At 37.5% G+C, this 27260-nt stretch overlaps 1 protein-coding gene across 8 annotated transcripts in view; it reads left to right on the forward strand.

Moving 5' to 3' along the window:
- ptprfa (protein tyrosine phosphatase receptor type Fa) overlaps window positions 1-27260 on the forward strand; it is a 563163-nt gene that overhangs the window by 456911 nt on the left and 78992 nt on the right. For 3 of the 8 annotated variants that reach the window (XM_030132451.1, XM_030132452.1, XM_030132455.1), the window contains 2 exons: window positions 17462-17619; window positions 24902-24913. In XM_030132451.1, coding sequence (XP_029988311.1) covers window positions 17462-17619; window positions 24902-24913 — 170 coding nt within the window. The remainder of the gene's footprint in view (window positions 1-17461; window positions 17620-24901; window positions 24914-27260) is intronic. The other 5 variants (XM_030132453.1, XM_030132459.1, XM_030132457.1 and 2 more) reach the window with 2 other exon arrangements.

Genomic DNA, 27260 nt, shown 5'->3' on the forward strand with positions numbered 1-27260 from the left:
GATGTATAGTGTATACGCCCTGTATACACAACTACGAAATAATGTCAATCTGCAGAAGTTTAATATTGTTTCAGCCTTTCGTGCACATGACACTGGCATTGTCAGTGCCCTGAAATGGTATTTTTGGAGAATGGGTCCCAGAGTGGAAAAATCTCATTATGCCACTTTCGTGTTGCCATATGGATAGGCAAAAACACCACTTTTTGGAAATGATAACAACAACAACAATGGCAGATTACAGAATTGTGTTTGTGCTGCAGGCACTGCTATGTTTATTAGCACTAGTACAACAAAACCTGCCATCTTCTTCTTCTTTTTGTGTTTATGTTTGTACTCAACGCTCTGAAGAAGAAGGACCTTATGAGCATGCTCACTACATTCTTCTGTGATTTTAGTGTATCCTGTGGCTCTGTCTGTGTTTGTGTACAGTGCCACATATATGTGCAGCATACGAATTACACCATTTTAACCCAGTTGTTCTGTTTCCACCTGGACGCAGCTGTTTCATGAAATGATACGTGTATGGACGCGAAACTTTCAGAAGACCCGGTAACTGGCACCCTAGCCTTTTCCTGGAACCGGTGTTCCTCACTGGACAACCTATCATAGCAGAGGTGACATGATTTCAACAATAAATCAATTACACTTCCATGCATATAGACCTGGACAGACACAGTCCACCACAGTCCGCTGCAGCAGTCATAGCACGACTAAGCTGTGCATGTAAACATACTGACTGTTACATGATGACACACATTGAAACTAATGCAGCGACAATTCAGGATGGGCAAATCCACGTTTAGTATCATTTCAGCCTCTCTTGAAACTTTGACATTGGTCAGAATAGGAATGGTATCTGATCTGTCCCTGGTCCTTATTCTAATAAAGTGGAAACACAAAAATTAAGCCACGGCAAGTCAAGGCAAGTTAAGCTAATAGCTGCAGTGGAAAAGGGGCAACTGGCACCTCACAGCAGGAAGTCTGATTCCCTGTTGGACGTGAAGTCTTTCTGAGTGGAGTTTGCACGTTCTCCCCCCGCTGTGCAGATTTCCTCCAGGTCCTGTTGTTATAAGCCTGTATTTTAATTCTCCTGTCACTGCCCTGGTGCAAATCTGAAGTTGGTCCAGGCTCCTTGTTTACGTACTAGAATTAGTTACACGCAGAGGTTCAAATTCTCTACATGGACAATAAAAGTGAATTTTACGAAAGCCCACAATGCAACATGAATAAGTTGAAGTAATAGCCCAGCAGTTTGGGTTGTTGTCGTGATGTATTTAGAGCAGGGGTGTCAAACACATGTTAGTTCAGGGGCCACATTAAGCCAAATTTGATCTGCAGTGGGCCGGACCAGTGAAATAATAACATAGTAATATATAAATAATGTCAACTCCAAACTTTCCTCTTGTAATGGGACTAGTACAAAGGCTGAACCCAAATGCAAGACCAGAACACAGATTGATTGAGAGTGTTTATTAAACACAATCACGGTAGTAAAAACACAGCACAAAATAGTTAACACATCTATGAAGGCGTGTGATTCTGGACTCTTCGTCCGGGCTGTGAGCGGAGAATATGGATGGTCAGCACGGCCGAGCCGGAGGATTCCCGTCAACACCCCGACTAGGGCAAAACAGAGGATAGTCAAAAAACAAGCCAGGTCATACACAGGAGGGCAGTTCAAGAGGCAACGGGACATGAGGGAAAGGCTACTCACGGTCAAGGTCCAGGCGAGGGTGGAAACACAAGGTAACACGTTGGAGGCTGAGGTAGTCAGGGAATAGGCAGAATCAGAAGTCGATGTACGAACCAGGTCAGAACCAGACGAGCAGGCAGACAAGGAACAGGCAGGATCGGTGGTCGGAAGGCAAAACGGGTCAAAACGGGCAGACAGACTGACAGGTATCCAAAAACGCTGGTAAGTGAGCACACAAAGGTAGAACACAAACTGGCAAAGAAACAGGGGAAAACACAGGGTTTAAATACACAAGAGGGCGGGAAGACAATTGGACACAGGTGGAGATAATCAGGGAGGAGTCAGGTAATCAGGAGCAGGTGAGACAATCAAGGAGGGGAAGTAAAAACACCAGACATGACACAAGAGGGAAACTTAACAAAATAAAACAGGAAATGACAGACAAAACAGAAAAGACAGACACAGTCTGGGAGCAGACATGACACCTCTATGTTTTAGAGCAAAAAATGTAAAATTATGCGATCAAAATATTTACATCTATCAACTATCCTTTAAAATAATGTGAATATCATGAACAAACTGAAATTTCTTAAGAAAAAATAAGCACAATTTTAACAATATTATGTCTCAGTTTATCATTTACACATGTGAATTACAACTTACAGATCACAGTGGATCAACAAATACACAAAACATTTAATAACAGGCAAAATATTAGAAAACTTGCGCTTCAGACATTTCAAAATGTTCATATTTGTTCAGGTTATTTGCGTTTTTGTGAAATGATAGTTTGTTTTAATGTAAATACAGTAAAAAGACATGAAAATTTTTACATTTACAAAGAGAAAAATTTGGAGTTGTGAGTCTTTATAGGTTATTCTGATAGTATTTTACCGATCCGACCCACTGGTGATTAAATTGGGAACCTGAACTAAAATGATTAATATATTTGGTGTAATTTTTGCATTTCACAAATTCATCCCAGGGACTGGACTGGACCCATTGGCGGGCCGGATTTGGCCTCCGGGCCACATGTTTGACACCTGTGATTTAGAGCATGAGTCGGCAACCTTTGCATTCTAAAGAACCATTTTAGGTCAAAAATAGAAAAACAAAGCTGTCTGGAGCCAAATATATCCTTATATGTTTTACCTCAAAGTGGGGACTGTTTAAGAAGCTGTTTAGGATTAGTTTGTATAGAATATGTTGAGAATAAATCAAAGTTTTGGTGCATTTACAAAAATACAAAGAAATTACAGAACTACACTAGACAAAATGGTGACACTTGTTATTTCTGTGGACTGGCATGTGAAGGCTTTCTTTGCAGTGAAGAATACAGATGAATCCCTTCTGTGTCATAAAATAAAAAGTAGTCTACTTTTACTTCTACTTTTTTGGTTTTTTTAACAGTTTTTTTTTTCTTTTTTTTTTTTGGAGTGTTATATACATGTTTACATCAGCATTACATCAGAATGACTTTATGGTTGTGACAGGAATAGCAAAATGTGTAAAAATCAGCATTATTCATTTCTATATGTTTTTCACAAAGCCACATGGAGCCAGTTGAGAAGGGCCCAAGAGCCAAATGTGGCCCCAGAGCCACAGGTTGCCCACCCCTGATTTAGAGAAATAATACACCCATGTTTGGTGTTGATGGGGTTAGCAGGAGGGGCTTTCAGTTTAGGGCAGTGGTTCCCAACCTTTTTTGACTCATAACCCCATTTTAACATCACAAATTTCTGGCAACCCCAGACATTCAAAACAGAGACTTTTTTTTTTTTTTTTTTGCTAAAATTAATGTTTTTGATCATGTAATAGTTTGCTATACTATGTTGCAAATAAACATTAATTTTACACAACATTTTGTCTATATAATGTGTATCATTATGGACGGAGGCAGAAAAGCCAGGTGTAGATTACTGCACAAAGTGAGAATTTGATTTTCCTTGGTCAGGATATGTACAGTCAGTCCAGCTTGGATTTACAAGGCTGACAATGAATACTGAACAAACAATAACTCAAACTATTGTAGCAATAGTAAGCCAAATTATTCTTAAACATAGAGCGTTGGTCTCTAGATTAATTCAATTACAGATTTGTAGTTGAAGATGCCTGCATCTGACTATTGAACCTTAAACGTAAATTAACCCAAACAATAATTTGGAAACTTTGCAAAAGTGGTGGAACTTTTTGACGGGACAGTGAACCCAGGTGTGAACAACAGTACACAAGCAAAACTGAGGCAGAGGATTTATACACACATAAAGAATTTATTGACTAACTAAGACATACAAATAACACAAATACAAGAGATAAATATGATAAAAAGGGAGCAGGAGATTAAGGACGGGGAAAAGTGGACTAAATTGGTATAGGGTTATATTCAAGATATTATCACGTTAGTGAGGTTAAGGTGAGGTAAACCTACTTAAATTGGAACAATGCCAACTCAGACAAGCCGGGAGTAAGTTTTCTTACAGGTTGTCGGTCTCTGAATGATGCGGGTCTTGGCTTTGTGGGAGGATCCGACACGGCTGGAGTGGCCCCGCAGCGACGTGGACAGGAACAGCTGGAGCGGCTGGACGCAGTCTGGACGGCGGATGGAGGACGTGGTGATGACGTCTCTGACAGTTCGAAGCAGCAGCTGATGTTGGCACGGCCCGAGCAGAGAAGGCATGAGGAGGACCAACGAAGTGAGCGGAGACTCACGAAGTTAAAGAGCGTAGACTCCGAAGAGTACAGCAAGAAGCATGAGCAAGGAGCAAAAACAGGAAGAGCACAAAAAGGCAGGAAAAAGACAAAAACTCACAAAGTGTCAAAAGTACACAAGAAAAGGAAGAAAAAGCTCCGAAAGAAGTTGGATCTTCTTCCTTTATAGTTTGGCCAGGGGCCAACCCATTCCATCCTTCTCGTACATATTGATGAGTTATTGATCTCTTTGGGCCGTGCCTTCCTTTGTCCGTTTCGAGCGGGAAACCGCCTCCTTGTGCTGGTCATTTACATATTTCAGAGTATCACCTCTCTCTCCCCCCCTTAGGAGAGGGAGAGAGGACCTCATGCAGACTTGTAAGAAGACTTCTCCCAACTTTAAATAAGATCCTTAAATAAGATCCTTAAACTTTATACATCACCTTTAACCTCACTCAGCCTTAATAAACTAAATACCATTATGTGGACATGCTATAAACAGTAATATTCTTACTTTCAACATGAACACAAATAGGACACATGTATATGAACCCACAGGTCAGGCAAATGGCTTGGGCATAGATATACATGAAAGAGGTACCCTGTGGAGTAAAACCAACATTGACACATTGCTGTGAAACTAGTAATTACGGCAAAAGATACAGATTTTGCAAATCAGTCTTTTGTCCCTAGGATGCCTCCACCTCGGGGTAAACAGGAATGATGGGACACAGATGTTGAGGGGCAAAAGGGGTCGCCAAGTGTAAACATGATATCTGGGGTGCTCTCAGTTATCACGACAGGTGAGGATGGCTCTTGATGATGAACAGAAGAAAGTGAGCCTAAGTTTTATTGTCCTGGGTGCTTTAAATTAGAATAGTCTCCATTCTTTAAGATTATTCGTCATCATAAATGTCACTTGCAAAGGATGTCCAGGCACTGCCCTGGGTATCACCCAATCAGAATGGTGGTTAAGGAATGTGGTTTGACCCAGAGAGAGGGAGGTGGTGTAATTTACAATTCTGTTTTTTGAGTCTGTTCACTCACTCCACCGTCATGCGGCTACACTATGAATTATGAAAGAGCTGCAGCATCTGAAACCGACCACAATGAACATTTGAAAGATAAACAGTACCACAGTGCTTCAGTTTCAGCTTCACAGTTTGTCATGTCTTTTATGGATTGTGATTATCTTTCTCAACTCACCATGTATTTTTTATTAGTAAGTTTTGTTTTGTTTTGTTTTGGTTTGGTTTTTTTGCTTTTTTTTTTATCAATTACTAGAAATTTCAGGCAACCCCATTTGAATTCTAGGTGACCCCATGTGAGGTCCTGATCCCCAAAGTTGATAAACACTGCTTTAGGATGTTATTAAATGTGTTCTGCATGACTGTGACTGGCTCTTCAGCTACTACTACAATGAATGCTACTGTTTTAGCCCCTATTAGCGCCTCACTTCTGTCCTCTACACATCGATGAAGCAGTGTTAAAATAGACACATGTACCTTCTTCAGTTTGCAATGTGTTCATTGTGTTCATCCACAGTCTTACACTTCAACAATTGCACTTTTGATTTTAGCGTGCACCAAAACATTCAGTTAAATACATCCCACTGATGCGTTATAAAACTTTTGGTAGTTAATTTGATCGTCCCTTTTAATGAGATCTAGTTCACATTTACTGTGGGGGCTTTTGGCAGACGGGTAGCAGCTCATCATCACTACGCCTTCCTCTGTTGTTTTGTTTCTGCTGGACAGACAGCACACCTACACAAAGTTTATACAGACTTATTTCACTGATTTGGTCTATTTTCAGGTAGAGAACACTGTTTCTCTGTCGTATTCTTACATTATTGATCATGGCTGTGAAATTCCTGTCTTTATTTCCTTGCCATAGCAACAGATGCCATGTAGATTCCATTTTCTTGATTATTTGCTTTTTGTCAGGTCATGATAAACTCTGGGGATTTTGAACTGCTGTTTTCTGTTACTGTAAATGCTTTGTACAGAAAATTATATGTATGGACTGACAGGAAAAATGTGTACTTTCAGGCAGAAAATGCTTGTGATCAGATCAAATGTGATTCAGTATGTCAGAGGCATTATGCAGGTGGGTTTATCTGGAAGGTACAGAGGAGAAAAGCAGCCTTATACAGCCTTCCAAATGCAGCATATATGTGTAGAGTTTGATGTGTTTGGAAGACCATGGCATGTCAAAAAGTATTTGTTTCATTTCAGGCTTTCACAACATGACAAATGTTCAACAAATCTCTTGCAGCAACAAAGTTCATGTATAATTCATTCGTAGCTGTCAGGCCTGACATCACAGCCCCCGACAATGAATGGAAAGGCTGAAAATGTGTGTGAAAAAAATGTGCTAAAATTAATGAATCAATAAGGAAGCAAAGCCGATCGTGGGGTGACATTGTTTTAACAAGCAGCATACTTCAATTATGTTTACAGCTTTCACCCAGAGGAGCCTCAGCCCAAGCTGGAGCTGCAGCCAGAGCCCCATCAGGCTTACAGGAATATTTATAGCCTCATTCACTAACAATCCAACTTGGTGCACTTGTCTCCAAGAACACAAAGTGACAACCGGCACAGTTACTTAAAGTGAATTACGCCTTGCAAATTGGTCCATGTAACGCCAATTTAATGTTTATTATGTTGTCAATATTCAACAGCTTGCCTTCGTACAGTGCAAATAATTTGACTTTCCAAGGACATCAACAAAAGTACTTTTTCTTTGAAAGTTAACAGTAAAATCATATGTTTGATCTTTAAATGATCCAACTTCAGACATAATCTCAGTGTGATAGCTGTAAATCTGGTCCATAGTGATCAAAGAAGTTGTACCAAGGATGCAATTTGTTGGGGAGGATGGGGGAGATCAACCCCTCCTCTGGTTTTTACATTCCTACTTCTGCTCAATGAATTTCATCCTCGGGGGGGGGGGGGGGGGGGGGGCAGCCAACCAATGTAAATAACAGGCAGGTTGTGACAGTTTTCTTACACCTATATCCTACATTACTGGCACTAACGTTCACCTGAACTGAACTGTTGGCAGTCTCAGAATTTGCAAACAGCCCCATGCACTGGGGTGCCATAAAGGGAGAGTAAATGTGACAAATTCATGGGGCCCAGCATTTGTGTGTCCAGTGGATACAGGTTAGAAGTTGTGAAAATTTTGTGTAAGATCCGCTGTATAATAGAGGAATAGAACCCGGGAGTTGGACGTTGAAAGTATGTAAAGTTTCACTTTTGTTTCACGCCAGTGTTAGTTACGTTAGTTATGGACCGCACCTCTGCGTATATAACTGCCCCCCCTCCCACCACCACCTCTGTTTTTTTGACAAATCGCACCCTGGTTGTACCTGCTCTATTTTTGTGGAGGTGCAGTCAAATAGCAACTGCATTTGTCTATTTACAACCAAGAACCTACACAAAAACTATGGAATATACAATAAGGTTCAGGTTCTGTATATAATTAAATAGTTTGTTTCTTTAACCCTTTCATGCATAGTGGTCACTACAGTGGACAGCGATTCTACAGCTGTTCTCTTGTATATTCATGGATTTTGTTGTTCTTTTCGTTGTTTTTTTGTTTTTGTTTTACACATATCTTTATTAAAGTTTTAAGACACTACATGTCTTTTCTGACATGAATTGGTAACATTATGTAGATCTCTCCATAGGATAAACCCCCAGAATCACAAGCCTTCCCCACAGTTTTCACACAATTTATCAGTAAATACATGTTTCTGTGTGTCAAAAATTAAACGTGTGTCCAGCTGAGTGGATATTTTTGCAACTTCAAGAAAAATAGGTTCATAAGAATTTTTTTTTTTGTCATTTATACTTTTTTAAATGTATTTTAAATTTTTTTTTTTTTTTTTAATTATTTATTTATTTATTTTTCAGAAGAAAATTTTCTATCACATTGTTTTTTTTCATGCCTAAAGAGGAATAAAAACACTCGGGAAAATTTTTTGATTAAGGTTCTCATAATTTGTGCATGAAAGGGTTAATAATTGTATTCAGTTTTCAGTCCTAAGGCAGTGTCTGTCAAAAGTTCACAATAATGTAGTCTTATCATTTGACACATGCATATTCCTACAGGCTAAATGCAACAGACTGGATCGTGGTATTAAAGTTTTCATGATATTAGTACAAAAACAGTTAAACCATGTTTCCTTTTTCTATTTTTTTTTTTTTTTTTTTTTTTTTTTTTACTTGAGTTTGACATAATCTTGGCATCTGGACAAGGATTTTCTCTAAGCATTCACCTGGAATCCTTTGCAGCACCTCTTGTGAAACTTAGCTAGTTGGATGTTTCATTCTGACCTTCTGATCCTCTTCCTCCCAGAGCCATTGAACAGGATTTAGATCCAGTCACTGGGCAGGTTATTCCGTAATAGATAACACTCCAGTTTGCTGTTTTCTTCCTAAATTACAGAACTTAAATGTATATTTCAGGTCGTTGTCTTGTTGCAGATGAAGTTGCATTGAAATATGGAATTGAAGTCATGATTAATACACTGACCTGTGTCAATGCTGAACCATCAAACTGTATGTATGTACACAATGAGATAGTATGCTCTGCAATAGAAAGTTAACATGGAACATGATATACTTTAGCTCCATGACACTTACGGATTTAGTAACAATATGTGTACATTTATGTATTTGTTTGATCAAAGTAAATCTTCATACTGTTAACCCTTTATAAGACACTCATAGAAATACTCTGAAATTCAAAATGTCAACCTTAGTGTGTTATTGCAGGACATAACAAGACTTTATTACTTTTGTAAAATTAAAAAAAAAAAAAAATCATGTAGAAAATCAAGGTTAGTGAAGTTACCATATTTGGTTGGTAAGTGGCAAATAAATAAATAAATAAATAAATAAATAAATAAATGAATGAATGAATGAATAGATTTTTTGCAACATTAGATTATCACTTTTCCAGACAGATCCAGACACCTGTCCACATCCACATTATCCCTTTGAACATCATTCCTTACATTAGTACCATTACTACATGGTACCGAACAAAGCAGGTACACTCACTGTTCATGCAGAGGTGGACCTTACAGACCCTGTAGACCACATTGGACCTGAGACTGCTGACTCACTGTCCTCACTGGAACTGTTGCTGTCACTGTTTTGTAATGTGTGTGAAAATTACCAAAAATAGTCACTTGTCCGATAAAGGGTTAAATTACCTTGTTTGTTGAATATGCACGTGCCTCTTGGAAACAATAATAAAACTAAAAGAACTATAAAAAATTGGTGAAAACCAAGGCTGTGAGAGGCAGTTGGATAGAGTATCTTTCCTGTAATCAGCAGAAACACAAAAGCAAAACTCCTTAAAAACAACAGAAAGGTTTCCCTTCCTTTACTGATGGTGTGTGTAAATTAGAACCCATGGATTATATAAAACTATATTTAAACTGTGGAACTGGGTAGTTTTGATAAATGATGCTAAAATACAAAGCAAAGAGAATAATATAAAGTTATTAGGACAAACTAAGTGTATCTGTGAGGTCTGGTACCACAGTCAGAAAAAAAATTAAGTTATGCTGAGAGGGCGCAACAAAACAACAGTCATAGCTAAGTATCAACGCAGTGCACAATAAAACATCAAAACTGAGATCTGTCAAACTTACAATAAGCTCTTAATGGAACTCAGGTCATTTATACATTGTGTTTCATCAAAAGTGCACTGGTTAAAGGGGTCATATTTTGCTAAATCCACTTATATTTACATTTTACATTTATTTGTGTATTTGGACCCTAATAGTTTAAAAAGTTTGAATAGGAATCCTCCGGGTGCTGCAAAGCTATCTTTATATTCATTTTGGCAAAAATTGAGTGGATTTCTACAACCTGTTTCAATTCCTGTTTAATTTGTTGCGTATAAAACTAGTTACGTCACGGCATTTGCACATACAAGGTCAAGACTTCAGACGAACATTTCTCAGAGTACAACATAATTGTTTATCAGCAGCAGTGGTTGTAGTCCATACTGAAAATATGTCCAAACTTTGAGCCAATTACTTAAAATGTTCAATTGTTGGTTGTATTGGGATAGGGTGTGAAGTGGCTCATTTGCATTTAAAGGGCCAGCGCTCAGAACGACCTTTCTGGTATCATTACTCAGAAATAGGGTTGAAGATGGACCTGTGGAGTTGAATTAATGAAGAATTCAGACCCAAGCATAGCATTTACAGTTTATGTAGACCACAGGGAAATGTTTTAAAATGCATAAATTCCATTTTAAAAAAGCAAAATATCACACATTTAAAAGGGTGTTTTATTATGTTATAATTCTGGTGTATTGTAGCAGGTCTGTCAGGTCTGTTCTAGCACAATATATCATCAGAAAATGAAGTTTCCATCACTCTGAGCACTTATTACATTTCCTTTAAAGCTGAGTATAATGAATTCTATGTTGATGAAGAGCTTTAGATAAGATTGAAAGCCCTGGAACAAGAATGAGTCAACTGTGAGATGATACTTTTTGTTATCTATGGTTTCTAGGGTGAAGAATGAACTGTCAAGTTTAATTTGAGTCTCATTTTATTACAGTTTTTAGCAACATTTCCTTGCTTTTATGTCTTTGTAATCAGACTGGGAATACTGGATAAATGTACAAAACTACAAAAATCAGGTGTAAAGCACTGAGGGTAAAAAGCAAATGCCACAGGTCGAATAGTGGTGGTTTGTACAGAGGAAGGTGCCGTGTTGAGATGATAGCAGGAGCACATCCTTGGCCCCAGGTCTCTGCTTGTACCCAGGAGGCGTTGTGAAGCTGTCAGCATTATTGGATTTGTCCACAAAAGATATCGCTGATGTGTGTCCTCCTCGCTGTTTCTTCTGTCCTCCCTGGCCTCAGCAGGGACTCTTCACATTGAGCTGTACACTCCCACAGCTCTGTGTCCGTCCGTCTGTATGTCTGTTTCACCTTTGATTCACTGTCCTCCTCCTCTCCCACGGCGATTTCCACCACGCCATTTTAACCGACGGCGATTATTATCTATTGTTATTGTATGAATGTCATGTCATGCTCCTACTACACTGTAATTTCCCAGTTTGGGATAAATATAGTCTGTCTATCTATCCATCTATCTATCTATCTATCTATCTATCTATCTATCTATCTATCTATCTATCTATCTATCTATCTATCTATCTATCTATCTATCTATCTATCTATCTATCTGTCTGTCTGTCTGTCTGTCTGTCTGTCTGTCTGTCTGTCTGTCTGTCTGTCTATGTATGTCTATGTATGTATGTATGTATGTATGTCTGTATGCATCTATGTATGTCTCTCTGTCTGTCTGTGTATGTCTGTCTGTCTGTCTGTCTGTGTATGTATGTATGTATGTATGTATGTATGTATGTATGTATGTATGTATGTCTCTCTTTCTGTCTGTCTGTCTGTCTGTGTATGTATGTCTGTCTGTCTGTCTGTCTGTCTGTCTGTCTGTCTGTCTGTCTGTCTGTGTATGTATGTATGTATGTATGTCTCTCTGTCTGTCTGTCTGTGTATGTATGTATGTATGTATGTATGTATGTCTCTCTGTCTGTCTGTCTGTCTGTGTATGTATGTATGTCTGTATGTATGTCTCTCTGTCTGTCTGTCTGTGTATGTATGTATGTCTGTGTATGTATGTATGTATGTATGTCTGTCTGTCTGTCTGTCTGTCTGTCTGTCTGTGTATGTATGTCTGTCTGTCTGTCTGTCTGTCTGTCTGTCTAATTAACCAGCAAACTGACTGCATGGACTTAATAACTGGCAACGAATTTTTTACATTTTCCTTAGAATTAAACCTGTGTGATAAAGGCTTGAAGAAGAGTATCCCAGTATATTTTTGAATGATTATTAAAAATAAATTTGTAAAAAATACAAAAAAAACAAAACAAAAAAAAAAAAACAATACTTTAATGATCTGTAGAAGTGACCGTGCCTTCTGGCTGTAGTTTCTACAGCGTATTCAGAATGTTTCCAGGTGTGGACCTTAACACGGTGATTCTGTATTTTCATACAATAACAGCATTGTGCAATGTACATTCAGGTCGTACAATATAAAGATTCAACATTCAGATTCAAAGATTTTTCAGTCTCAATTCACCAGATACAGAGAACATACAGAGAATTGCAATACCATTTCTCTTTCATCCTGCTGCAAAGTGCCATGCAACTGAAAAAAAGAGGTAAAAGTAAAATAAGAATAAGGAAGCGGCATAAAAGATAAACTATAATATAATATAATATAAAATATATAAATCAAATCTATTTACAGTAGCAGTGGTAGTGCAATACAGTAACAAAACAGGAACAAAACAGTGGCAAATATGAAAAGATGAAGTACTTTGGTGTATTATGTTCTTAATTTATTGTTTATAGTGGGGTGCAGTTCTGTCTGTGAGACAAAATTCTGGGCAAAGCACACACACAGACACTTCTCAGTCCATCTATGCTTACTGATTTCCACTAAAACTACTTTCCTATTCAGTTTTTAGAAGTTGTGGCAGTGTTTAGGAGCCCCTCACAGCGTAACTGTTGCTCACCACAGCATTAGTTAGTAGTGAAGATGAGGGGGGAAGTTTAAGCAGCAACCGAGACATTTTACATATTTTTCCTGTAAATTCAATTATAAGGAGTACAGTACCCTTAACATCAAGTGTTACTACAGCTTACAAAAAGAAAATTGGACATTCAGTGCAAAACTATTCGAGTCTGATAATAATACCTGACAGGCACTAGACACTGGCTCCAAAAAACCCAATTAACTCCCACTTACAAAAACTTCTCTCTTAAAAATACATTCAATACACAGCAATTTTACAGAAGTCCTAATGGTCTTATTTTTCTTATTTGTAATGGTTGACTGTAAATGAATAACTGCTCAGTAAAAATCCCCTTGAAATCAAACTTAAAGTTTAGGTGTTTTAATTTGATCTGTCATGTAATAAAACATCAACACTATGTCACTATATGACCCAACTGTGACCACAAGTGTAGTTTGTCATAGTCTGTTACTAATATTGTATCCAGTGAAAGGTCTTTGTTTTTCATGATCTATGTGGTAAATAACAGGAATGGGTTCATATTTTGACTTGCAATCATAGTTCAGATGCAGTTATGGTTAATAAAATATATACAGGGTGGGGAAGCAAAATTTACAATGAACATTTAGTTGTTTTTTCTCAGCAGGCACTACGTCAATTGTTTTGAAACCAAACATATATTGATGTCATAATCATACCTAACACTATTATCCATACCTTTTCAGAAACTTTTGCCCATATGAGTAATCAGGAAAGCAAACGTCAAAGAGTGTGTGATTTGCTGAATGCACTCGTCACACCAAAGGAGATTTCAAAAATAGTTGGAGTGTCCATAAAGACTGTTTATAATGGAAAGAAGAGAATGACTATGAGCAAAACTATTATGAGAAAGTCTGGAAGTGGAGGAAGCAACAAAAAACGTACCAAAGCTTTTATTAAAGCTCTCAATTCCAAAATCCTAAAGGATCCAACCAAATCCATGAGAAAAATGGCAACTTGAGGTAGACAACAAGACTGTTAGAAATGCAGTAAAATATGATTTGAAGTTAAAATCTTACACAAGAACACCAAAACACTTGTTGACAACAGCAACAAATCCAACTTTAGCAATTTTTGGGAATCATGTTTATGGCCGCCTTCTAGCCCAGATCTAAACCCTCTGGATTATGTTATTTGGGGCGTTTTAGAACATGCTACCAATAGAACATCACACAGCAATGTCGACTTTCTTAAAGTGACTATTAAAGAAGAATGGGAGAAGTTGTCATCCGAATATTTGAGGAACACTTGCACAAGTTTCAGGAAGTGTGTGAAGGCAGTTATTGAGAAAGAAGGAGGACACATAGAATAAAAACATTTTCTACTATGTAAATTTTCTTGTGGCAAATAAATTCTCATGACTTTCAATAAACTAATTGGTCATACACTGTCTTTCAATCCCTGCCTCAAAATATTGTAAATTTTGGTTCCCCACCCTGTATGTAAAATCATAAAGGATTCTGTCAGAGAAACATTCAATGAAATTGACCATTACAAGCCTAGTAGCTAATGCTAACATTCATCCTGTACTACATTAGATGTGTATGTGAGCTAGCTTGCTCATTAGCCCAAATAGCATGCTAATAATAATAAAGGATCATTAGTCGCTTTTCCATTGGACATATGCACAAAACTTTACTGATATTTACTAAGTGTTGAAAAAACAGAAGTGCGTAATGTCGATTTTTCCATTAAATCAAAAATGCAATGATTTGTTTATTTCTTCTCGCAAGATGACACGAGAGGTCATGCCATAAACATGGCGACGAATGTAAATATCATGTTGATTAATAATTAATTAATAATTTATTTATTTGTAAAGCGCTTTCAATCAAAGTGCTGTACAGATATAAAATCAATCCCAATAAAACAATAAAACATAAAAGCTAAAAACATTAACAATAAAAGCACATCACGATTCACAGATACATTCATTATTATTATATATTACCCGTCTATCCCGTACTAGATTTAAAAAATTATTCGGTTTCCTGGTGTGGCTATAGATACTGCGCCATGTTTCTTTTAAAACTCTTCTCCTTCACTTGTTGTAACATCCATCAAAATCCATTTTTTTTATTCACATGACTGTAGTTGCAGAAAAAGGTGTTTCCTTTGCAGTTTTGCGTGATATACCATTTGCCTGCCAGCACAAAAACTTTTAATTGAAAAATGAGAGTTTAGGCGAAATTGTTGTTTTTCTATAAGGCAAATTTTTATGTGCAAGTTCTGTTTGCGCAATTGAGGGTCAACGGAAAAGCGACTACTGTTATCAAAGAATGACCTTACCTTAGAATACAATATTTGGCTAATAAATGAATTTAATACCTAACACATCAGTCATGATATAGACTATTTCACTCCGCACTTTTCCATAACTCTTTTTTTCATCGTAATTCTGTCACTTCTGGCTTGAAACAAATCACCACAGTAAAATGCAGCTGAGGCTTCAAAATAACGAATATGCGATGTGTATGTGAGATCTACCTTTTTATATAGTCTGGGAAAAAGACTGCTGTGGTAATATGTATGATAATATAGCGATAGTCTGAAACATTGAGACCAGAAACCATTCAGTTTCAGCAGCATAGTGACACCAGTACAGTGATGACAATAACCCTGTTGGCTATAGGATCATCATTTCACCCTGATAAGACTGAAAATGAACAGGGCTTAAATAGTCCAATATACATTTATTTTGTTAGCTTTATTGGTTCTAATAACAAAATACTATTTTTATTTTAACCTTCATGTCTTCTGACTGTTCCAAGGCTAAAGCTGGCTGATGTTTTATGGTACGGTCACCATGGTTACAGGTGTACGTTACATAAACATGAAGCCATGTGGAGAATATGTCGCCTCGCTCTGCGGTCGCACCAGCTGTTATCAACAAACACTGTAAAAACTGACCTTGACTGTGTGTCAGGCCTTATCTCAGACCATTTATTGATTTATCTTCAACAGAATTCTTCTCAGAAATGATTTGTGGTATGTGCGAACTCTGAGTCTAGGGAGTTGAGTCAACATCTAGTACATAGAACTCGTAAACCCTTTTCCTCCTTCCTTTACCCTTGCCACTCATGCAGCAACTGTTTTATTGTACAGCATGAAGAAAAAAAGAAAAAATGAATATACAGTATGTAAATATGGTGTGCTTAGATAGATAGATAGATAGATAGATAGATAGATAGATAGATAGATAGATAGATAGATAGATAGATAGATAGATAGATAGATAGATAGATAGATAGATAGATAGATAGATAGATAGATAGATAGATAGATACTTTATTTATCCCGAGGGAAATTCAAATATATGTAATATAATATAATGCTCCTTTGTCATTTGCACAAATATAACGAAGTCATTATTCAGCTTCATTTATCTCACATTTGGTACATTTGATGTAAATAGAACAGACATTTACGTTCAAAACATTTTACAAAATTTCATTCCAGACGTTTTCTACATTTACCAATTATTCTATTCATGTATTCCACTACTTTTGTGAAACTAACACTTTCGTCAACCTATTTCAAGCATAAAAACAGTTCATCCACATGAGTGAAGATGTGTTTTTGCAACAGATCTGAAAGTTTTCACAAATCTGACTTCAAACTTTGAGCATTTGGGCTGAATTCTTTCTTTCTATACTACTGTAAGACAAAAAATATACATAAATCTGAGATTTTCCTGAACAGTATGACATAAAACACTTGGATATTGTGTTATTTGCAAGTACCTTAATCCTCCAAGGTCCACAAATATTTTTGTCACAACTTCCAAATGATTTTTTTTTAGTCTTTCCCTAGTGATTTAACACCATTTATTATAATATTATTCTCTAAATTTGTAATTTTTCAGTGAAAGTCAGGTATGTTCCTGTATTTCATTAAGTGATTATGTAGTTCAGAGCAAATTCAAACGTTATTATGTCAGGTGACTTGTTTCAGTAAAATATATCAAATTAACTGAACATAAAACAGGTGTCTCCATCTGCTGTCATTTGTCAAATTACATAGGTGTTACTGGTGAATCTAGGATGCACTGAAAGGATGAGGTCCAAACTTTATGTGGCCCACTTTCTGTTGATAAAAGACCCACTGATGCTTTGATTTTTCAGATACTGTGAGGGCTGGGGGACCAGTGGGAGTCTCCCTGGTGGAAAAAAAAAAAATAGTAAAAAGCCCAGCAGGGTCTATAACCTTTGTACAATCCTGGGAAATCCGGGAGAATGGGGAAGATGATTTTAATTATAGTGCATTCAGGCTGTCTTTTGATGCTACATTTCAGGGCAAAGGGAAGTGCCGTCTTATGACATTTTATCTGGTGTTGCTGATTGCTCAGTGTGGAAAATAACAAAATAGCTCCAATGCATGTCCTGATTTGCTCTTCTCTGTGTGTCGTGTGAATACCTCAGTGATTGTGAATTGACTATCTTCTTCTTCTGGTTACTCGCAGCAGAGGACGTTTGCAGCCAGCCCATTCTCTGAACCCATCATGGTGAACAGTGGGGTCCCCATACCCCCCGAGGAGCCCGAGATGTTGTGGGTGATGGGACCGGTGCTCGCTGTCATTCTCATCATTCTCATTGTGATTGCTATCTTACTCTTCAAAAGGTTAGTGTCACATACTAAACACCACAAATACAAGTTTTAAATTTCGCCAAAAGTTTAATTTTTCGATTAAAAGTTTTTGCGCTGGCAAGAGGTGGTTTTTCAGGCATAACTCAAATGGTATATCATGCAAAACTACAATGGAAAGACCTTTTTATGCAACTAGAGTCAGGTGGAGTAAAAAAAAATGGATGTTGACGGACGTTACAAGTAAAGAAGAAGGAAAAACATGTTGCGGTATATGTGGACGCACCATGAAACTCACTCATTTTGCCTTTTAGTATGAGATAGAGGGGTAATACATAATAATAATAATAATAATAATAATAATAATAATAATAATAATAATGAATATATCTGTAAAACAACACCATATTTACCATGTTTGTGGAATGACTTCTCGTGTCATCTCGTGATGATAAATAAACAAATCATCGCGTTTGTGATTTAATGGAAAAAATGACATTACGCACTTCTGTTTTTTCAACATTTAGTAAATATCAGTTAAGTTTTGCGCAGATGTCCAATGGAAAAGCAACTATTGTTCCTCAAGATCAGCTGATACGTACTTGTTATTTAGTATTTTTGGATTTTAGTCTCAAGTAGAAAGGAGAAAAGGGGAAAAGTGCAACACCATGTACTCTAGAAACACTGGATATTTATGTCGGAGCTGCTAGATGATTAAAAAAACAATACATTCTTTGTTGGAAATGATGACTAATTGGATATGAAAATCAATATGTCCTGTATTTCCAAAAACGGACATGTTCAACTGTCTCTTGGGAATAAATATTGAATATATGCCAGGCAGCAGAAACTAATGGCGGTGTTGATTTTGCCCTGAATTTTGCCTTGTGGGCTCTGTACAGTCTGCTTTAAGAGTCTAATTGGTGAAGCCTTGCAGAGAAGACAATGCTGAGGGCAAAAGAACTTCACTGAATCAGAAAGATGACCTATTGGAAGCAAATGAGCACTAAAAGAATGGAAATATAAAAGAAGATAAGATAAGAAGATAGAAAGAAATACAAAAAAATCACTTTATTGGAGAATGTATTACTCTGTACTTTTTCAGCTTCACTTTTAGGGAGATTCTGTGACTTCCATATTTTATGTACATTTGTTTGATAACAGTAAATACAAAATAAAGTGTTGTATTGTATATAAATGTACTTCATGTACACACAAAGTGTTTGCGATGACAGAGAGACTATGACCTTTGACTAACAAAATTAAATCATTCTGGAGTTTAAGTGACATTTGTGCCAAACTTTAACCTCCTGAGATCCAAGAAAGTAAAACATTTCTGTTCTTTTTTTTTTAGTTTTTTGTGTGTTTTCCTCATTAAATAATTGTTTTTGCCTAATTTTTCAGGTACTTTTTTATAGAATGTCCTTTGTATCGGACAATGTTTTTCTTAAATAAACCTCTGAAATTCTTGTCCACTACAGAGGACAAAAATGCATTGCTAGGTCTCAGGAGGTTAAGAAATCCTCCAATCATTCGTGAGATTTCACTTTCTCAACTTTTTTTTAAAGATGGATCCATGGACAAACCTTCTTATAGAGTTCCATGGATGCATCGAAAACCTGTTTTTCCATCACAAGCCATATTAGTTTAGTTTAGTTCAATTTAGTTTAGTTTAATTTATTTCAAATACACTATGCAACAAAACAAAACAATCCTATTTAGTCATTAAAAGTGAAACAGATTATAAGAAAACAAATAAAATAATTTAAAAAAAAACCTATACATATATATGAAAACAAAGTATGACTTCATTTGCATATTCAAAAAGGAGTGGGAGGAAGTGTAATTTATTTAATCCCACCCCTTCTCCACACAACAGTCTATCCTTTAGCTTCCTATCAAGATAATATATGAAAAATCAAGTCCCTTGGATCAGTTAACCTCACTTATCAGCTTCACATACACACACATACACAGATACACACCTATAGTGACATACCAGAAAAGTTAATAAATAAATACATACATACACACCTATACTGGCATAGCAGAAAAGTAAATAAATAAATAAATACATATATACATCCTTCAAGGCAACACAAAATGAATACACAATAAAGTAAACAAAGTGAACAACACTCTAAAAAGCTGAAGAAGCTGAAAAAGCTCTGAGTGTTCCGAGTTCCCAGAGTCACAAGAATGGAAGTCAACTTTTTTAGTGAAGAAAGGTGATCGACACACACATCCAGAAAATGAGAGGTGTGCAGGATCCCAAAAAAATGATTTGAATTTATTACATTTAATAAATTCTTCGGGAGCTCACAGATTGTGTGGACCTTCCTTTATTTTTTTCAACTCTACTGTTTTTTTAACCTTCAGATTAGTTTTCGGCTTTATTATAATAAACAATCAGCAGTAAAGGCATTTAGGGTCTCCCTTTTATGGTAAGTAAAGTACAGAACTGTCCCTTCTCTATCAGACAGCAGTAGTTTCTGTTCCCTGAAGGCACTATATGTTCATTACGTCCGTCCTCACATTATCTCACTGAGCGATCATTTTAACACAGACTACAGGGAGACCCGGAGCCTTTTCTTCAGCAAAGCAGATGACAAAGCCCATTTTACAAGAGTCTGCCACGAAGAAGCAGTCTAAGTGGACTGCTTATTAGAGTAGAAACAGACATCCATCTCAGCTTAGCCAGCCTGAAGGCGAACGTCCTCCGCTCCACAGCATATGGGAGGAGGATGGCCTCAGTTGGCCCTCAGCTCTGCTCTACAAGGCTAACAGTTGGCTGAGGCTCAGTCTGCTCTGGACAAACATCTGGTGCTGGGCTGAGAGGCCATCCATATGCCTACTGCTCTGCTCTGCTCTTCCTCCTTTGTATCCACTTCTTATTCCTTCTTTTGACATGTCTACTACTGACACATGTACAGCGTAGTTCAGGCGTTCATAGGGTCCATAATGGGTTTGGATTTGTTCACCAATGACAGTGACAAACTTTACAGATGGAATGCATTATTATTATTATTATTATTATTATTGTTATTATTATTGTTATTATTACACATTTTTATAATTTGGTATAGGCCTATTTGTTTATTGTCCTGGTTTGAAGTTTAACCCTTTCATGCATAGTGGTCACTACAGTGGACAGCTGATCAAAGGTGTTTTCTTGAATATTTATGGATTTGTTCTTTTGTGCATCATCCCATACGCTGCAACTCATACCATTATTGTAACTTTGCTGTAGATAAACCTGATGTGCAGTAACATGTTTGACTGGAAAATGTTGCTAATTGTTACTAGACTAAAATAAACAGTTTTGTTTTGTTTTGTTTTTTTAAACAATTTTTTTTTTTTTGCATATTATCTCCATGCAGGTATGTTAAAATGTGAGAAAACATCAGATTAGCAGCATTAAAAATGTTTTTATTTCATAGTTTTCACGTAGTATATCAGTAAATACATGTTTCTTTGCTTCTAAAATTAAACGCATGGTGACCAGCTGAGTGAACATTTTTGTAACTCCGTGATTAAATAGATTCATAAAAAATCTATTGCATTGTTTTGTTTTTTCACGTCTAAAGAGGAATAAAAACACTCTGGAAAAAAAATCTAGATTAACGTTCTTATAATTCATGCATGAAAGGGTTAAAGACAGGAGTGAGTACTTGAAACAATGTGAAGTTATTGATGAGAAAAGGGGGAGGGATTAAACACGTTTTCTTCTTCCCGCTCCTCTACAAGCATAAATGAATATATGAACAGATATCCACCAGGTCAGGGATTCCACTAAGACTAAGATTCAAAATATTCAGTCCAAGTCTCACATCTGCTGTCGGTCAGTAGGTTTACATGCAAGCTAAAATTCTACACTGTTGCCCATGAAGTTGGAATAAAATATTTTTACCTCTTGTCATGAAATGATTATGACAATGTGATTTATTCTTGACAAATAAAGTGTAACTGGGAGTCAATATGTAATCATTGTACCTGGTCAAAGGTGATTACCGATGTGTATAAATAGGAATAAAAAGAAGAACGTGTCTGAAAACAAAATTATTCCAACTTCAAGGGCAACAATATATTATTAAAGCTGGTCAACACCATGCATGGATTTTCATGCAAGAGATGTCCCTAAATATTGATAATATGTGTTCTTGTGAAGTCTTGCACTTGAAATCTTATGCAGAATCCATCTGAGGTAAAGCATTCAGACTAGAGCTGCAGCTGTCTATTATTTTTGTAATCGATTAATCTATTGAATATTTTCTTCGATTCAATTTGAGTAAATGATTATTGGAATAGGCAAAAATGTGAAATGCTTAAAATTGACAAATACCTTGTCCTTTATTCTAGAACCAGCTGAAACATCCACAAAAAGTATAAGTAAAAGGATATATGGAAAATATCTATATAGAAATATAACAACAATAACAGCAGGATAAAAGTATATATAAAATATCTCTATATAAACAACAGACAATATGTGCACTGCAGTCTTCAACAAATCTTTACACAACTTTCCAACAACTTAAGCTGTAACTAACTTTGTATTGATCCTGGCGCCATGTGCATCATAATATGTATCTGTTCAAAACACAACAGCGGAACTAATGTTTAGCAGCAGCAAAATTAAGGAAAAAAAGCTTTGATTCACGAAAATTATAATCAAATAATTATTTCCAATCGATTTGAGTCGATTAATCGGTTAATCCTTCCAGCTAGAATTCAGACGGACCTTACTCCCTGCAGATTTACACGTCAGACCAGCTAATGTTACTACTTCCTGTATACTAGTGCTTCTTAAACTATGGGGTGGGTCCCCCAGGGGGAGCACAAAGCCTTGCCAGGGGGGCATGGGATCACTCCTGGAGTTTTTTTTTTCTTAGAACATGTAGCAGGTGGAACTAATGTTACTAATGTTTTAGCATTGGAGCACCCTAGACTCATTTTAGGGACTTAATTCAAACAAATGTACCGCCATGGTGATCTGTCACTAGACTAGACAAAGAGTTTAGGTTTGGAGAATGGACAAGGATTGGACTGGAAAAGAAACATGTGCAAAGTTTCTGTTTTTGCACAGTTTCTACAGTTTGCACTTTAATGTTCTGAGATGTGTAATGGAAACAGGCTCATTGCAGCCACCGATTTTGTTAAAATGTTCATCTTTGTAACCAACATTTGTTTGTTCTAAAAAAAGTAACTTTATTGTCATAGTTGAAAGATAATTGTGCATTTAATATTTTTATTTGGAAGAATATTGTCTCAGGGAGCAGTCTTGTTGCGTTTATTTGTATCATTCAAGCAAAAAATCTTTTTTTTTAAATTTTGAACAAAAAATTATTCAAGGAAAAGCAAAAAGTTATTGTTACGATACTGATGTTTCTTTCAATAAAACTTATAATTGCACCACTGTTACAATGTTGCTGGGGTTGAGGGGGGCCTGGAGATTTTTGATCCTCCAAAGGGGGCCCAATAGAAAAAGACTGACAACCACTGCTGTATACTAACCCTCCTGCAGATTGTGTCCACCATGTACAACACACAGTCACCACAACACATGAAAAGGCTCTGCTGCACTATGACGTACGCCTTTGGCCTTGAGTCAAGCATCACCATTAATCTTTACTACAAACTTTTTGATTGAGTTTTCTTCTATTTTCATGGTTAAACTGATACATTTTTGGTTTACAGCACTTTCAGTAAAAGCTGTGCAGCTGTAACCTGCCTCATAAACCCTGGTCTGTAGTTGAAACCACCTGCAGGTATTTTAGTGAACCCATGGATGTACTGGAAACTGCAGAGGACCATAACTGCTTTAGTGTCTTCCTGTGTTAAATCTCTAACACAGGTGTCAAATATGTGTCAGACACACAATCAGTTCTTTTAACACATACACAGGGTTGAATTCAGGTGAAGCTCCATGTCAGTTTTTGAAATTCATATGTAGACTTCTTTAGATTTTGCTGCTGCTGTGCTCTGTGGATAAAACAGCCAATTTGCTGGTGTGTGGACATGTAGAGAACCTGGATCGATACAAAGTGATGCAATGGTTTCTAATATCTTTGACACCAGAGCTCATCTCTGAATGTGTAATAGTTCAGTGAAAAAGTTAACACTTTAATAATCTACAGTTGGTAGAAGAGTAGTGTTCTCTGTACTCAAACACAGCTAGAACAGTGGAAGGAAGAGCTTATTAAAACCCCAACGACCATTTATTTTGTCGAATTAATAAAGTATTTAATGAGTAGATGAGAATGCTTATTACCTCTGCCTAAATGCATTTTTTAGTCTCATTTATAAAGTATTCATACGACTTCTAGTTATTACTTACTATGTTTATTACCATTACTTGTAAATAATGAATTTGTTGGGGGTTTTTTTTTCAGTTTTGCATAGAGCTTCTGGTGAATTCACATGTCCCAGAGGAATTTTTTTATTTTCATTACCCTGGTATGTAAAGAAAATATATTTAGGAAGATCAGCACATCCATCCATTTGTCATTTTGTTTCCAGAGCATATCATTTTTCCACAAAACCTGCTATAATTGAGTGATTTTTTTTTTTTTTTTGGGGGGGGGGGGGGGGGGGCACCAGTAGGATATGAAAATCCCCAGTATGGATCTAGTTTCTTGTTGAAATGTTTAACTCCTACATGGCTGGTTAACCTAATCAAAACCATATTACATTGAGTGTAAGTTGATGTAAAAGTGGCAAAATGATCAATAATGGCCAATTAAGCACAAATTATCCTTGTGAATTAATGAAAGACCTGTTCTTACATTGCTATGGTTGCAAAATAAAGTGAATAATAATGTAGTAAAGATTAGACTAACTGTACCTGAAGTGATTTCTTTATCACATTTCAGCTCTATAAAAGATTGATTTAGAGCAGAATCCTTATGAGCAGTTTTGTAACACATCACTGTATTTGTGATTTACATGAGTACAAGTAAATTAATCACACTTGGATGTTTCTATTTGCTGATATTTTAGCATGCATGACAGTAGGGGTAAGAAATTATCATAAAACTATAATAAAAACTGATGCATGAAGCTCTTTAAACAGTGATCAAAGTTGAAAGTCTCAGGAGACGACGCGTAAACCTGTTCAGTTGGCTGCGAATTAGATGAAAACACAGGGAGGAGTTGTTGGATAGTAAGCAAGCATCTGTAATGTACTTTGTCAGGTGCACTTCTCTTTCATTGCAGCGCTGTGTGGTGTTGCTGTTGCTGCTGCTGACAACTTGTAAATTAATCCTTTCTCCCTCTGCTCCCTTGTTCACTGTCTCCCTTTTACTTTCTGTGGACGCAGCAAACAAGAAAGGTTAGTGCCTCTATTTGTTCTTACATCCAATACTATTCACACCCTCCCTCCTCCCCATGTTCTTCTTCTTCTACGTGTGTCACGCTGACTCTGCACATCCATCCAGTTGTGTAAAACATGCCTTTGGGCCAGACATGTCTGTGTTTTCTGACAGCGGTGATGTGATGTGAAGTGACAGCTGCTCGTTGTTTCTGTTTGACTATCATCATCACACGGTCGTGCCAGCTTCTCCGAGCTGTCTTCAATCATCCTTCCTCTCAGACATATCAGCTTCAATTGACAGCACTTTAATGTGTGTCTGTGTGTGCGTGTGTGTGTTTGAGCACATCGTATCAGGTTTGTTTCTCTGTGTATGTGTTTCTCTGCTGTTCAACTGAATGCTGAGTTCATAAATCCCACTGATGTTCCCCATAGAATAATCCTCTCTCAGTGCTTTGTTCACCTCTTGGGCCGTCTCACACCTGCAGCTTTGCCTGCAAAACAAATGCAAGACCTAGAATCCCAAATCCGGATACTGCCTAGAGCCAATAACTGACATCACGCCGACCTCTTCACTCCTCTGTTTGTGTAACCTGCATGACCTGCACAAAGCATATTGACTGTCTTCATCACTAATACATAGTCAGTCCCTTGGTGGTAGCTCTGTGGTTTGCTTTCATGAAACAGTGGATACCTGAGATGCATTATCAACTTATACAGAGTACTTTGTGTTGCTATAAAAACCAGCTTCAGTAATTGTTACATAAAACCAGAACTACTCTAAGTGAACAAATCTTCACATTGGTCCGCTTTCATTTCTACATACAGACCTTCTTAAACATACTTTACTCTTTTACACTATTGGTGATTTCTACTCACATTGATAAGAGTGAGTTTTTGGATGTCTTGCCAAGCTAATGCTAACGTGCTAAACTCCTGACTGCATTGCTAATTAAGAAAAGTTCTGTTAAAGGTTTCCAAGTAGCTAATTTCACATTCTTGCTAAAATGTGAACAAATGCATCTGCATTTGTTAAAACTTGTCAATTACATGTAATTTATAAAAAAAAAAAAAAAAAAAACTCTAATCAGCAGGCTAGCTGAGACAGATCACCTAATGCGATGCTGAATTAATGCTAACATTAGCTAATGCAGCTAAATTATGCAAAAAAGTCAGGTACACTATATTGCCAAAAGTATTTGCTCACCTGCCTTGACTCGCATATGAATTTAAGTGACATCCCATTCCTAGTCTATGGGGTTCAATATGACGTGGGTCCACCCTTTGCAGCTATAACAGCTTCAACTCCTCTGGGAAGGCTGTCCACAAGGTTTAGGAGTGTGTTCATGGGAATTTTGGACCATTCTTCCAGAAGCACATTTGTGAGGTCACACACTGGTGTTGGACAGAAGGCCTGGCTCTCAGACTCCGCTCTAATTCATCCCAAAGGTGTTCTATGGGGTTGAGGTCAGGACTCTGTGCAGGCCAGTCCAGTTCATCCACACCAGACTCTGTCATCCATGTCTTTATGGACCTTGCTTTGTGCACTGGTGCACAGTCATGTTGGAAGAGGAAGGGGCCAGCTCCAAACTGTTCCCACGAAGTTGGGAGCATGGAATTGTCCGAAATGTCTTGGTATGCTGAAGCATTCACAGTTCCTTTCACTGGAACTAAGGGGCCAAGCCCAGCTCCTGAAAAACAACCCCACACCATAATCCCCCCTCCACCAAACTTTACACTTGGCACAATGCGGTCCGACAAGTATCGTTCTCCTGGCAACCGCCAAACCCAGACCGGTACATCAGATTGCCAGATGGAGAAGAGCGATTGGTCACTCCAGAGAAGGCGCCTCCACTGCTCTAGAGTCCAGTGGCGGCGTGCTTTACACCACTGCATCTGGCGCTTTGCATTGCACTTGGTGATGTATGGCTTGGATGCAGCTGCTCGGCCATGGAAACTCATTCCATGAAGCTCTCTGCGCACTGTTCTGGAGCTAATCTGAAGGCCACATGAAGTTTGGAGGCCTGTAGCGAGTGACTCTGCAGAAAGCTGGCGACCTCTTCGCACTATGCACCTCAGCATCCGCTGACCCCGCTCCGTCAGTTTCCATGGCCTACCACTTCGTGGCTGAGATGCTGTCATTCCCAAACACTTCCACTTTCTTATAATACAGCTGACAGTTGACTGTGGAATATTTAGGAGCGAGGAAATTTCACAACTGGATTTGTTGCACAGGTGGCATCCTATCACAGTTCCACCCTGGAATTCACTGAGCTCCTGAGAGCGACCCATTCTGTCACAAATGTTTGTAAAAGCAGTCTGCATGCCTAGGTGCTTAATTTTATCCACCTGTGGCCATGGAGGTGAT

This window comes from Sphaeramia orbicularis, chromosome 4, assembly GCF_902148855.1.
Source record: "Sphaeramia orbicularis chromosome 4, fSphaOr1.1, whole genome shotgun sequence".
NCBI lineage: Eukaryota > Metazoa > Chordata > Actinopteri > Kurtiformes > Apogonidae > Sphaeramia > Sphaeramia orbicularis.